The 15,683-nt window shown below is 44.3% G+C and overlaps 1 protein-coding gene across 12 annotated transcripts in view; it reads right to left on the bottom strand.

The window, feature by feature from the left end:
- Nucleotides 1–474: 474 nt before the first annotated feature.
- LOC116429875 (ELAV-like protein 3) overlaps nt 475–15,683 on the bottom strand; it is a 95,857-nt gene continuing 80,648 nt past the window's right edge. For 9 of the 12 annotated variants that reach the window (XM_031983310.2, XM_031983312.2, XM_076364700.1 and 6 more), the window contains 3 exons: nt 14,226–14,484; nt 9,696–9,737; nt 475–799 (listed from right to left, as the gene is read on the bottom strand). In XM_031983310.2, the coding sequence (XP_031839170.1) occupies nt 475–799; nt 9,696–9,737; nt 14,226–14,484 (626 nt within the window). Of the gene's footprint in view, nt 800–9,695; nt 9,738–14,221; nt 14,485–15,683 lie in introns of all 12 variants that reach the window. The other 3 variants (XM_031983317.2, XM_031983321.2, XM_076364702.1) reach the window with 3 other exon arrangements.

The raw sequence follows: 15,683 nt of genomic DNA on the forward strand, positions 1-15,683 counted from the left end.
CGCGTGCCTCATCTCGGCCCGGTACCGGTTCGCCAGGCTGTTGATCACCGTGTCGACTTGGAGATGGTGGGCGTTGGTCTGGTGTTGCTGCGGATGATGGTGGTTGTACTGGTGTAGGTATTGGTGTTGGTTGTGGTAGTGGTAGTTGCTGCGATGGTCGGTCTTCTTCTTGTTGGAAGCATACGCGGCGGCCACGGCCAGCGCCATCACGCCAGCTGGCGTCTTCGGCACGCCGGGCGCGGCGAGAGCCGTCGCCGTGTTGCTGGCACTCGTCGACGTCGCCGCAGTGCCGCTCGCGGACACTGCCGACGACTCTTGTTGACTTTCCGGTTGTCGATCCTCTTCTTCTTCCTTCACGTCCTCCGATCGTTGATGGTTCTGCTGTTGTTGCTGCTGCTGTTGGTTATCGTCCGGTTGTTGGTGCTTGGCTTTTGGCTTGGTAGTGGTGGTGTTGTATTGCTGTTCTTGCTTGTCCTACGCCTTGTTGCTCTTGTTCGTCTTGAAGCTGACCTGGAGCACCCGGTTACCGAGCGTGTAACCGTTCAGGCTCTGGATCGCGACCACCGCCTCGTCGTAGTTGGTCATCGTCACGAAACCGAAACCCTTGCACTTGTTCGTCTGCAGGTCCCGGATCACTTTGACCGACTGGACAGCGCCGAACGGGCCGAACAGCTGCCACAGCACGTTCTCCTCGGACTCCGGCGCGAGGTTGTACACGAAGATGCACCAGCCGGAACCGTTCACCGCGTTACCCTGCAGCATCGAGTTCGCCAGGAGATCGCCTGCCAGTGGGCTGTACCTGCAACAGTCCCGTGCAACCGTGAAAACGCTCGTCGCTTGCTCGTACCTGTCGGGACCTGATTGCAGCCCGATCGGGCTTGATCGATGCGGTAGCGACGCTGTTCGTGGGTTCGCGAGCAATCAATCGAGCTCGTTGCTAGTGACAATGACTTTCGGCTTGTTGGATTGTTCATCTGTCGAAGTGATTCACTCTACGAAAATGTTTAAGGATCGAATCAAATTCTATTGCTGGAATACCAATTAACCCTTTGCACTCCGCAAGTTCTTCACCGGAAATATTCAATATTTTCTAATGAGATACAGACGACATTTTGTGAGATTGAATTGAGAAATCTCACATGCATTGAGGAAAACTATTTTCTTTCAATATTTCGTACACTGATGCATTATACAAAGTTTACAGCTTTGCTGTGTCAAATCATTTGGCGACTTAGAGGCGCCTCTGGAGTGCAAAGGGTGAAACACTGTGGCTATTCAAATTTCAAAGAATTTCAAACGTGGAATTAGTTATGTAATTATAGGAATTACACGTTTTCTGTATATTCCTCGCTAACGAAGAAATTTTCGCAAGTGCAAATTGACCATAGCAAAATATTCATATTTATATACTGATTACTAATATTCATGTCCCTATGTTTAACCCTTTGCACTCCAGAGGCGCCTCTAAGTCACCAAATGATTTGCCACAGCAAAATTGTAAACTTCGATATTTAATATTCAATTTTGTACATGCATCAATGTACGAAATGTTGAAAGAAAATAGTTCTCTTCCTCGATGCATCTGAGATTTCTGAATTCAATCTCACAAAATGTCGTCTGTACCTCATTAGAAAATATTGAATATTTCCGGTGAAAAACTTCTGGAGTGCAAAGGGTTAAACTTTTCAACACTCTATCTACCAAAAAGATTCAGAAATCGTATACCTTCTCTCCAACGAATACTGTGTCTAAATCTTTTTTTAAAACCATCCTCATCGCGATTATGCTACCTTTTATTATACGTTTCCACTGTATCGGTAACGTCACGCATTCGCGAACCCACGTTATCGCTCCCCGTATCGATCGATCACGATAACACTGCTCCGTGAACACCGAACATCCGCACGATACCAATTTGCACTGTTGAGGGAACATCGTGCCAGCGTGTATCGTCCGACGACGTGCCGGTGGATCGTCGCGGAGACGAAAAAGCACAGTGACAAGGAGGATTTCGGGCCCGAAATCCTCGACCATCGAAGTACTCGCGCAATTCCAGGCCGTGGAAGCCTCGAAACCTCTGAATCGCTGAGCCGTTTCACGCGAGACGCTCGACAGATCTCTTATCAACGATCCTCGAATTTTATCAACGTCCATTCGACTAGATGCAACGAGGTTTAACCGTTCGAACAACGATTATCAACAATAAACACGATTAATCTGAGTAATTCGAAGTTCAAGATACTTCGAGATACTTCGAGATTGTCGAAACAATAAGATATAGATTGCTGAAAATGTTTAAAGATATTTCAACTGAATTCGATAGAAAAGATACACTGAAACTCGCGGAACGTTGACAAGATTTCCAAGTTTCCGCTTCAAGCAGAACAAAAATTCACTCGGAATGGAAAGCGATCGAGATACTCGAAGAACATACGATTACCTGGTTCCTCGTTTGGAAATTTCCTGTCGAGATCGGTCGGCGTCGCGCGCGAAACGGCTCGGAGCGCCGGCTCGAGAGCTGCTCGGGCGAGGTAATTAAAAACAAAACGCTACTGCCTCGTTCCGACGAACACCAGAAAATGAAAATAAGAAAGAAACGCGAGAATCGGAAGGAAAAGAAAAGGGAGAGAAGAGGCAACGCCGTGGCCCGTCGCGTAACGGCGGGAACAAAAATCGGCTAAGGCATGCAGAACTCTGGGAACTGAACGAAAATAACGACGTTTCGTTGGATTCTCCAATTTCAACGGGCGTCTCAGAGGGTGGGCCGAACGTGGGATCGAGAAATGAAAAGGGTGGAACGAAAGAAAACGGGGAAATCGGGCGGCATGCGTCGCTGGTTCGTCGATGATCGGCATGCAACGGGTAAGGGTGAGTTCACGCTGTCCGTATGGACACGTGATGTTTCAATTTAGGCGAAGGTTCTCGTTGGTAACGGGGGGAAACCGTTTGCATGCGGCGTTCCGCATCCGTTCAGACACGTTGTGCTTCGAATTTTCAATGGATCGCGTAAAAATTTAGATCGACTGCGCTTCAACGCGATATTACCGGGAATTAAGGGGTTGACTGGTGACTGGTCAGCAAGGAAAAGTTTTTAACCCTTTGCACTTCGTTGGCTCTGCTATAGAGACGTAATTTGCATCACAGATGTCATGTTACATTAATTGCAAGTTTTTAAATTCTTCCTGTTCGAATGTGGGAAATCGAAAGAATGAATTAAAAGATGTGAATGCATGTATACTTGTAATTTTCCTTTTTCAAAACGAAATTTCAGGTTGTTGAACGTTTCTCTGTAGAAATGAACTATTGAGGCGTTTGAAATGTTCGGAGTGCGAAGGGTTAAAGCTTGTTTAACGAGAAATTCTTAAATTCAAACACCAGATATTACAAAACTAATATTTCGAGGCAAATATTCTAGTTTCCGTCCCTATTTTAACGTCATCATGGCGATTAGCTTAAGATTTTCTTCATTTTATGTGAGAAATTGTTAAATATCGACAGTGTGATCAATTTTTAAAGCTTCTTTAACGAGAAATTCTTAATTTCAAACGACAGATCGTTAAAAGACTAATCTTTCGAAGCAAACATTCTAATTTCCGTCCCTATCTTATCGTCATCATGGCGATTAGCTTAAGATTTTCTTCATCCTCGCAATGAGTACTGCGAAAGCGGAAAATTTGGTGCATTCTGCGACTGACGGTAGAAACAGGATGTTCGTCTGAATCGAATAGTTACGTGTCTGAAGGGACAATACGAACGCAGCCTGGAAACGGGCGGTGAATTGGAAGCTTTCAGCGAGGTATTTACAGATCGTAAAAATATGTGTATCTACGTACCTAGTTGACGTCACAAGCCGCGTTAAAAACAGGGCACATCTGAGTAAGTATTCGGTACAGTGCCGGCGGGGGTGCGGGAGGACCGGGGGGAGTGACGCGGTAATTACGCGCTCGTTATGGGACGCGGGTTTCATAGGCGGGATGCGCGAGCGTGTGATCACTCGACTGCGGATATTCGTGCGTCTTCGCTTGTTTTTTCCCCAGAAGAGTCAACAAACGTTGCAAACTTCGATTCAACTTGCTTTTGAAACATTCTTAGTGTACACTGAATCAATGGTGAGTTACTTGCACAAGGAAAACGAGAGTAGAAGTTACAACTGTGACTGAACTTTGAATTTAAATGAAAATTGATATTGCGTACCTCATTCAAATTGAATCAATGATAAGTTACAAAGAAACACGAGGTACACGAATACGAAGATATCCGAAGTCTTGTTGCGTCTTTATCACTAGACTGCGGATTTTTAATATATCCTTTCAAATATTTTCTTTCAGAATATTTGATCCTGCTCCTTTCCATTTGCGACTGCTTTAACCCCTTGTCCTACAATAACGAGTGAGACTCGTGAATATATATATATTTGTTGAATCATGTTGTAATATATATATTACTCAGTTCATTCGAATGCAAAGTGAATATTATTCCCATGTAATCAACTATTATATTTCAAAGGAAATATAGGCGTAACATATGCTTAGAACTTTTCTCTTTTTTCAGTAAATTATCAATGACAAAGTAGCCATATTGATCAGAGTTGAGAAAGAAATCATAGGCCAAGGGGTTAAGCGAGAGTTCAGTTCGAACAGATCGTTAGAATACTAATATTTCGAAACGAATATTCCAAATTCTGATTTAGTGTCATAAATTTGTGGTGATTTAAGATTTTCTTTAGTTTCACCGGTAATGAGTATTCGAAAGAGATTCGGTTACGAATGTGTTAAGGGTTACTAAACAGTAGGGCAGTTTATATTTCATTGTGAAATAGAATATTTTATTGCAGTCTACCTGTTCCTTTGAAATTCGTTAATTAACTACGTTCAGAGAAATTCGAATTCGCACGAAGATCCGCAATCCAGTTGTCACGACCGAACACTGTACAAAGGGTGAACGTTCTTTCCGGACTCAACCCCTAACGCGACGACTCTGCCCGGCCGGCGGCGATCCATCGATCGTCGGCCGATCGATTGGAACCGCCGCAGTCGGTGCCATTAGAAAATAGAATCGACGAGACCGCGCTCGCCGCTGAAAGGTCACCATGTCGGGTTAAGGGTTCAGTCTTCTTCTTTTTCCTTCTTTCATTGCAATCGATACTGTTGGCGGTTGCAGAGTGAAATGTTGCTATTCTCGCGGTCAGAGCCGGGCAAAATTGTCGGTGGTCGGACGAACGACACTCGTTTCCTGCATAAAACACGAGAAACTTGTCTCGCGGAGTTCACGCGGGGACACCGATTTTATAAATGTCCCGTCGTTCCATAAGTAATGTCGTTTCCTATTTAACTCTGCCAGACAGCTTTTAATGCCATTTGGAAAGTGACGGTAAAAGATTGACCGGAATAGGAAGATAATACACAGTGATGATCGATAACGTCGACGACTTAAAGGGAATGCTGGTATTTACTTTTTTTACGTCAGTTACCATGGAAAAACGACGTTGTTTGTGGGACGACCTAATTAGCTTGAGTCTAAGATATCCTCACTTATCAAGTGTCGCTTCAAAATGTACTTGAACACGAAGAATTTTCTATGCCGGGCCAAATGTTACGAGAATCGTTCGTGAACCTTTTCAATGCACCAGAAATGCGTGAACGCTTTGATCGCCGAGAATATTCGATTGCAACGTGATAATCATTCAGTTTCGTCGAGTAGCGTGTTCATTCACGAAGATCAAGGTTTCATTGTTTATAAAAAAATGGCAGAATTGAAATCGAAATGAATTGAAGAGAAAGGACTCTGCTACACCAATTTCATCAATGATTTCCTTCGATTTATAATTTACATTTACTGACACGCATGATTCTCGTTCGAGCGAACGATCACTCCTACAAAACGCAGCGATCAAAGTGTCACGGGATGCAGTTCCGACCATTTTGCTCGTCTCTGGCAGCGGACAACGATCGGTCTCGTCCGTCGACGAGAGGAACTGACGTGCCGGTGCGTCCTCTCTGAACGGCGATCGAGTGCGGTTTACTCTTGCATTGTGCGCACCAACGACAAGTGTAACTCTCTATACAATCGGGCAAAGATTTACATGATTGCTCGGCTGCGGGAGATCGTGCACCTGGGACAACACTCGGGGCAAATCGGTGGTGGACTTCGACGACGAGGAAACACGGATCTGGGTCTGGAATTTTCGTGACGTGTACAGAGTGTCTCGCTTTTGCGCGAATGACGGCTCGACGAGAGATAACTCTTCGATAACCTATCGCAGCAACGATGCAAATTGACGAATATATTGAGAAATATGTAGAAAAATGCCTTAATACGCACGAATACGTTACAAACTTCTGGAAAAATGACTGGTTTCGATTTTTTGGTTTAGTGATATCCTAAGCATTGAATATTCGAAATGATTTTGGAAATAAATAGTTTCATTTCAGTACTATACTGAATGTCTGAAGAAACTGAGAATGATCTACTGTTACAATTTTTACAGGAATTGCATATTAATCGTATTAAATGCTCGGTAGTTCTAGTGTTGATTATACTTGATCGACTGAATTCTACAGAATTTCAATGAACTAAGTGAATCTTTGAATATCGCCGATATTTCTGATAATTTTGGAAGTCGTGTGATATTAAAGAGCGTTAAATACCAACGATCCGATTAGAATTTCGATCGTGAAGAACAGTTTCAACATTGAATGGGCTCGAGAGATTCTTGCCTGACCATAGACGTGACGCGACTACTTGCAGCACCGAGGTTAGACTCGACTTTCCTCGATTCAACGCGTCGAATTCTTGTTCGACGAATTACTTATAGACTCGAAGTAATTTTAAGGAAATGGGAACTGAACAGACTTTCCATACATAACACTGAAACAGTGTATTTATCGAGATCTTCATTGGCTTCATTTCACATCGATTACGAAGTCGATTTAGTCATTTTTCCGAGAAACCCTTGCATCTCAATCATTGTAAAAGAAACAATTAGGAAGAAGTCATTTTGACCTGTCTAGTGGCTTTAGCATTAAGAAATCCTTACGTATTGGTTATCGATTCAATAAACAGTTCAACTGTCGGTAGATGACACGTTAACCCTTTGAACTCTGGGCTCCAATATTGTACCAGTTATAATATCAAATATTTCAATGAATCTCAAAGAAACTACCCTAAAATTCTTCGATTTTCCACACATCCAAATTTCCTACTGAGAAGTAAAATAAAAGATCGAGAAAATGTTACAGCATTTCTCATCAAAAATTAGTTGCAGTTGCTGATAGATTACAAATCAACCCGGAGCGCCAAGGGTTAAGACCAGGCGACGTTCAATCGAGACGCTCTGTACATTCGCGAGGGTAACACGCGACAGCTGATTGATTCCCGTTGCTTCGAGATCGGTGCACGGTCCCCGCGGGCCGAGCACGACCGGTCAAGGCAGAAGACAACGAAAGATCAGAGAAAGAGCGGTAAAAATCGAACCGAGGAGAAACACAAGGGGGTAGAAAAGAACAAGAAGAACCAGAAGATGAAGAAGAAGAATAAAATGCGAGCCAGTCGAGGGGAACGCGGTGGGAACGAAAAATCACTGGGATCTGCCCGATTTCTCCGGTCCGATCGTGCCGATACTCGGGATCCGTCTGCACGCTCGGTGACGCGCGAACCAGGGGATCTGCGACGAGGGAACTGTACTCGACGGTGATCGATCGACGCTTTGACGTTTCCGCGTCGTTCTCTCGGAGGAGACCAATTAAACCGTCAGAGACACTGTAATTACTAGACTGCGGATTTCTGTGCGTCCACGAGAAACTTCGAGGAACATGGAAGCGAGGAAATATAAAAAGTATGCGAATCATCAAAAGTGCAGCGGTTTTTATAATATTTCAGAGAAACTATTTAATCTTTGTGATTCTATTTCGCTGATTAGGTTCCGAAGCACTTGAATTCGCATAAAAATTCGCTGTCCAGCTACAGGAGACTAAGGTTCGAATTTCAACCCTTTGCACTCGAGAATATTTTTCTCAATATTCATTATTTCCTGATGAAATATCAATGATACCTTGCTTGAATTAAGTAACAGAACTATTTTATTTCGATGTTCCACGCATTAATGCATTACAGAAAAATTTAACACTGGATTTTAAATTTTATCATTTTCATGGGTCAAATTGAATGACTGAAAGGCGCCTCTCGGGTGCAAAGGGTTGAACCGTTCACAACCGGAAGCCATCGTCGACCTTTCTCCGAATATTTTTGCGAGGATAAGGAAGCGTCGTTAAACGGCGAAGCGTCGAAGCTGAACGCGTTGCGAAGGCGAGCCTCGAGTCTCGAAGAGAACGAGAAGAGAGACGGGGGACCACGCGAGGAGAAAAGAATAACAGCAGAGTACCGCGACAGAGGGGATCGAACAGAATCGAGAAGAAACCGAGTCGCGAAGGATGCCTCGCGTTTTTCATGCCTGGATACGTGTATCGATTCGGGGAACGGGAGAGCCGGGCGGAGAAACGCTTCAAGGCTGACGACTCGAGAGAAGAATCGTGGAGCAGCGACGAGAGAGAGAGAGAGACAGACAGAAAGGGAAGAGAAGAGAGACAGACAGAGAGACAGAGCGAAAACAGAAAGGAAGAGAGAGAGCGAAAAATTTCATACAGAACAACGGGGGAAGCTTCAGCGTCTTCGTCGAAGAATCACGAAGATCTCGTCACGAGGAAAGATACGAACGGAAGACAAAAGAAATGGCATCGACACACTGTTGTCTCTACTCGAAGAATTCTATTTTCAGTGTAAGTGCGCGTTTCCCATGAATATCGAACGTCGACAACGAAAAAGGGAGGAACGCTACGTTTCCGTTCGAAAATCGGGACTAACGCTTCGAGGATCGATCGAGGATCGAGAACGTTCAACCGGAAGGAACTGATGGAAGATACGAAGGTTGCGAGGAACAGGAAACTGCACCGAATGTTTCTTATTTAACACTAGGTTTAGTGCACTAGGTCAATTTGACGCGTGTTGGATGTTATAGACACTGTTTGGTATATATTTACGTCGACTTTGATGCAATTATATCAATATGTACTTTGATTAACTATTTTCAAATCTCTAACTTCTAAAATCTGAAAGAACGAAGATGAATTTTTCTAGGAGTAGAATGAACCGCACAAATTTCCGTAAACCTAGTGTTAAACGGCGAAGCGAGATTACAGAGCACGATTCTACATGGAGTACATTCAGACAACAGAGAAGTAGAAAAACTCCCTTCGAACAACGAATCTGCAACGTTCGATTCTAAACGCGAAGATACTAACGGTACGAAGGAATTCATCCTCGAAAGGGTTAACAGGGGAAATACGAGAAAAAACGAAAAGACACTACAAGTGGAGGGTGTCGGGGAAGAGGGCGGCAGTGTTCCATATGAAATTTTGTCGAGGTCACGCGTGCGGTCAGGGCACAGAAACGAAGCCACACCGACAAAGAGAGAGAGAGAGAGAGAGAGAGACAGAACAAGAACGAGAAACGTACGATACCGGAAAGAAAATGGCGGGGTTGGTGTTGGTGACGGTGATAGCGGTGGTAGTGGTGGTAGTGGTGGTAGTGGTGGTGGTGGTGGTGTTGGTTTTAATGGGGGATAGTAAAGAAAAAAAGAAAAAACACCCGGCCACGAAAACGGGAGCGATAAGGCGGTAGATAACGAAAAAAATACTGACCTCTGTAAGCCTTTGTTAATGGCAAGCATGGCCTTGCCAGTGCTAAAACAAAACACAAAAAGAACAACGTAAGAAGATAGATACTCCGGGGGACGAGCGAAAAAAGGTCGGGATGATAAAAAGTGTCGGTCGCGCTGCCTCGTGTGTTTTTATTTATGTATTTTATCACTTTTTCTATTTATTCTGTATTATTTTTTTTTTCTGTCTGTTTTGGTATGGTTTTGTTGCCTTTCCAATCGCTTTTGATTGTTTTTGCCGTCTACCATCTATGGTGCCTCTCCGTTTTCTTTTCTCATCTTCGTGAGAAATCGGAAGTATGGAAGAGAAAGAGATAGAGTTAGATAGATAGATAGATAGAAAGATAGAGATAGAGAGAAAGATAGATAGATAGATAGAGATAGATAGAAAGATAGAGAGATAGAAATAGAAATAGCGAAAGAGGATGAGACGTAAAAATTGGAATGGAACAGAGACGAAATTTGCAAAATGGAATTACAGAGTCTACAATTGTTCTTGCCTCGAAGAGCGAAAGATCAATGGAAAGAGTAGAAACATGATTTCTAAGCAGAGGCATCGGAATTTACATGGAAAGGTTAACGAAACGATAAACAAGTTAGAAAAGCAAAAGCGAAGCGCAGTGAGTTCTATTGGGTCACCCTATGCGTCGTTCGGCTTTATCTTTTTCCTTTATCTTGAAGAATAAAACAAGCTGAGCTTTTCAGAAACAAAAGGAGCATAAATAATGCGGCTTATTGTACATTTTCAGGAATTAAAGGAATTCGAAGGTAAGACAAGTATAAAACAACTGCATTATTTATAGGGCGACCCAATGCTTCTTATCGATGCACAAGCCAATTCCTCTTCTCCGATCGGAATCTCCGCGAATCGAGGCGTTCGTCGATTCCATCGGTTCCCGATCGATCGATCGGAGTTCCCTTCTTCTCTCCGTTTCACGTCCCGTGTTCTACAGACGGATCCGAGCGAGCGCACGCTCGACGTTCCGCCGGGTGGTCCTCTTTTATCTCGTTTTCTTCTGTTTCCCCCTCTTTTCGGTATTCTCTTTCAGTGATTTCCGAGGGAAACGACTGGAAACGGACAGAAAGCCTTCGGCTTTACGGAGCGTCTCCTCGCCGAGGTGGAAATCGAACTTGGACCGACACGAAAACGAACGAACTGTGAAAGGCTGATGCGTTCGTCGAGTGATCCTCGGTCTCTTTTCTTTTCTTTTCTCTTCCAAGAAACAAAAATCATCATTAATTCATCGGGGAAACATCGGAGACCGCTGGGAAACGTTATCGAGCGATCGTGTCTCGTTTACGTTCGTTGCGTGCGGCGTCTGACCACAGACGTTCCGCTTCTACTTGCAACGCTGCTAACACCGTTCGTTTACCGTGACGCGTTAATTACCGTAAACTGGAAACGAAAACACGGTCGTCACGGAAAGTGAATCAACGTTATTTCGAGCACGTAATCGCGTCCACGTGGCGTCGGGAAATGTTCCGTTTTCATCGATCTCTCGATTCTATCGATTCTACTTGATAATCTTCCGATACCAACCACTGTCTCGTCTTCCTCGCGTCTATTTTCATCGACCGTTCGATGGAAACGCGCGTTAGAAATGAAACGGAGAGCGACGTTATTCCCGAAAAATCGATTCCGTCGACTGTTCGAGTCGAACGATTCCGAAGATTACCGGGCTAGACTGAAAATCAAACTCAACGAATCGTTACGCGAGCTCTAGAGTGGTCAAGGATCAGTCTTTCACGGAACGAACGTGATTCCGTCGCGCGATCGACCACTCACACTTATCTAAAGGTAGATTTATACACTTGTCTAACTCTAATTGACTGGCAGACCGCGGATCTTCAGCGAAATACAAAAGATCCTTGTTCGCAGAATTTAATGTTACTTCTATGCTATTGGATTCTTTGAATTAATAAAATTGATAGTATAGTTTCTCGGTTGGCAATGTAGAAACTGATTCGACAGTTACTAAAGTGCGTGAAGATTCGCGGTCTGCCAATCGGTATCTAGTTTAGAGACCACCTTGTACCACTCGTTGCTGGCTTGGAGAGGAGAGGATTCCAGGAACACACTGACAGGAAACGGATGGTAAAATATAATCCGTACAGGTGTACAGGCTGTCACGAAAATCGTGGCACCGACACTTCGTTCCCAGAACATAATTCATCGAGAAGCGAGTGTAATAGGTTTCGTAAGGCTTCGCGTTCAACCTCGTGGAAACATCCAGTGTACACGGGGTGTCCCGATAATAGTAATCAAACGCGTCTCGGTATCACGATGAAAAGTAAATAGAATACAAGATCAAACGAAATCCATTTCTAGTTTACTTAATCAACGGAAAACTTCGGAAGTTCAGACTCCCATTTGTTCGATAAGAAACAAGGAATAAATCAACGAAATAAAGAGATAATTAAACATCGAAGTTCTGTGTCGCCATCTTCGCGCGACTCAGTTGTAAACGGTTGAAATTTCTATTTGTTAATCACGATGGAACAAGAAATAATAAAAATATAGTTAGAAGCTTCAAGTCGCCATCTTTGCGCGACTCATTCGTAAACCGTTGAAACTTCTGTTTGCTCATCACGATGGAACAAGAAATAATAATGAAAATACAGTTAGAAGCTTCAAGTCGCCATTTTTACGGGATTCATCCGTAAACGGTGGAAACTTCTATTTGTCAATCACGATGGAACAAAAAATAATAATAAAAATATAGTTAGAAGTTTCAAGTCGCCATCTTTGCGTAACTCATTTGTAAACCGTTAAAACTTCTGTTTGCTCATCACGATGGAACAAGAAATAAAAAAATATAGTTAGAAGCTTGAAGCCGCCATTTTTACGGTGCTCATTCGCGAATGATTAACTCTTCCTTTTGTTCGCGACGAAGAGAGAGAATAAGAGCGAACATAATCGACTGAATTAAGTAGGTTTGCGAACCACAATTCACATCCTGCACACCCGGCAAAATAATAAGAGAATCTCGCGGCGGATCGAGAGGAAACCGGCCTTGGGCGCGTCGCACGATAACGAAAGAAAGGTCAGACGTTCGAGATATCGACTGGCGAGACACGACCGCCACACGGGGGTGAATAAAAATAAAACGTGGCGGCGCGTTCGAGTTTCGCGAGCGTTATCGCGACCTTTGATCGCGATCGAAGTCGTCGCACGCGCGCGCCGCGTGTCGCCGTTCCTCGAAAATACTCGATACATCGATCGTGCGTTCTCGTGTCGGCCGTTGAGAGGCTTCTACCCGGTCGGACGAGACCCGGCTGACCGTTGCACCTGTTCTGGGACCTGCATCTCATTTTTCCCTTCATTATTTCACCGTTTCCCGGCCTTTTCTCCCCGGCGCGATTATTCCGCGAAGTCGACATCGATCACGCGACGGGAAACAACGTTCAACCCTTTGCACTCGAGAGGCAACTCGTAGTCACCGTATACTTCGATAATGAAATTCAGCGTTCGATATCATATCTCGTGTAACGTAATTAAGCACGACATACTGAAATGAAACGGTTCTGTCCACTGAGTCGTGCGTTATTTCTATTCAACGGGACGAACGATTCAACGGTTTGCCTTTATCTTCGTTGAAAATTAGGGAATACCCGTGGGGGAACATGTTTCGAGTGAAAAGGGTTAATTGGTTTTCGTAGTATTTAACACTGTACGCAACTGGCAAACGTTCTTTGATTTTCGATGCTTTCGATTCCCGTGTTAACGTATCAGAGATCTTTCTCGTTATCATTAACCCAAGAGAAGAGAAAAGGAGAATGTTTTCAGTCGGAAAGATAAGTATCAGCAGCTGCTGTTATTTTACCTTCGTAGCACCAGTCACGTAAACTTCATACAAGAAAAACAGTAACAATTTCGAGCGAGAAAAGATTCCTCGAGGATCAATGAAAAAAGAGAACAAAGTGAAACTTCCGGCGGGAAAGATCGAAAGCATATTTGGAAATCACGATTCGAACCGATAGAAAGAGAAAAAAAGTAAAAAATACACAATAGAAACTAGAAAGTGAATAGAAAGAACCCTCCAGTACCCGATGAGGCGCAGCAGAATGCCTACAGCGAAATCGAGCGACGATCTAACCGATCGACCGATCCCGAACCCCGGAAAACGAAATCAAAGGAACCACCGACGAAAAGGAACAAGGGATAAAGACAGGTTAAAAACCCAACTTCAAAACCACCGACCGATCGATCGATCATAACCGGCGCGTCAAACGAAAGGGAACACGTCCGTTATCGACGACAAACGCAACGCGAATCGGGGGAAAATAACGGGGTGTCTCGAACGGAAACGGGGATAAGTAAACGGAAAGAAAGATCATGAGACAAGATAGACGAGATACAAAGAGAATACAGAAAGAGATTCGAAGAGATAGAAAATCAGTGAAAAAAGAGAAGAAGAAGAAGAAGTAAAGAAGTAAAGAAGTAAAGAGAAGTAGAAGTAGAAGAAGTTAGAAGAGAGATTTCTGGGTAGAGCGAGTAGAGGCGAGTAGGTACCTGGATAGTGGCGACAGTGGAATGTACCTGAAGCGGCCGGTTGGATGGTGGATCGGGCCGCCGAATCGTCGGGTCGCCTGCGGTGCCAGATAGGCGGTCAACGGCGGTATCGCCTTGTTGTTGTTGCTCGGATTGTTGGCGAACTTGACGGTGATCGGGTCGGACGAGCCCTTCGGAACGGTACCGTTTAACTCTTGGATCGCCTTCTCGGCCTCGATCCGCTGGTCGAACCTTATGAAACCGACCCCCTTCGACAATCCTGTCGGAATCGGTTCTGATTATTCCACATTACCATCGTCTCGCTTAATTCTACGTTCTACGATCACATCATGATCGCAGAGATAAGGTTGCACAACGGTGCGCGACTCGTTGACGCTGTCCGGCGAACGAGCGCCACTCGCGACGGGTGGATCGAACGGAGAAAATCCGTTTCATCGTTCACGGGATCGTATCGATCCTTTGCACTCGACAGTTTCACGGTGGAAATGCTCAACGTCTTCTGGTAAGATTTCAACGACAGTCGTTGCAACTAAGTATTGGCAAGTATACGTGAATCGAGGAACGAAGGTGTTTTATTTCTGTTTCTCGTATGGATGGGTTGTACAGAGGTTAATGGAAGAGTTCGTTATTCTGTCGAGCGCAAAGGGTTATCGTGGCCTATTGCCTTGTTACTTCATGTAAAAATTCACGGTTAGTGCAATCGGCGAATATCAATAGCATTGCAAGAAAACCATGCAGATACCTATTAGACTGCGGATCTTCCTGAGAATTTGAATTTTCAACTTTGGATGTTTTATGTAGCACAAATTTTCTATCAGATTTCCTAGGAGTGCAGGAAAATCCGCAGTTTATGTATGGTTATCGTTAGAGTTTCTCGGCGAACTTTACATGGTGTCATCGAACAGAAATGTCGAGCGACGAACCCGTCCCGTTCTCGTCACGGGGATCCACCGTGTCGCAGAAATCGACGTACCCCGAATTATTTCGCTAGAATTATTTCGGGCTGTTCGGGCTCGCGTCACGGACCACTGAAGCGATCCACCACGGGGCCACGGCTTTTTTTCCCTTCCATGATTAGTTGACCAAAAAATTGGATACGACGCGGAGTAATTAAAAATTCCGCCCGGTGGCCGGTGACCCGTGACGTGAGCATGCACGACGACACCCTCGAATGGACGCTCGGGGGCTGGCTTCGAGCTCTCGAACCTGGGATCGACGGGAGCCCGATAATTATTTTCCTCGGTGCTGCACCGTCAACCGATCCTCGATCGATCATTGGATCTCGCGCGACATTTCCACGGGAAATGGACTCAGATTAGCAAATTTCGATGTTCGTTAAAAGCTGATAGTTGCTTGAAATAATACTCGAAGAAAGGTAATCGAAGATTGAGGATTCAATAATCCGTGTCTCGCAGCAAAGAAATTTGAATGTTCTAATTGCCAAATAGCTCAAAATAA

This window comes from Nomia melanderi, chromosome 2 (genome assembly GCF_051020985.1).
Source record: "Nomia melanderi isolate GNS246 chromosome 2, iyNomMela1, whole genome shotgun sequence".
NCBI classification, from domain to species: Eukaryota; Metazoa; Arthropoda; class Insecta; order Hymenoptera; family Halictidae; genus Nomia; species Nomia melanderi.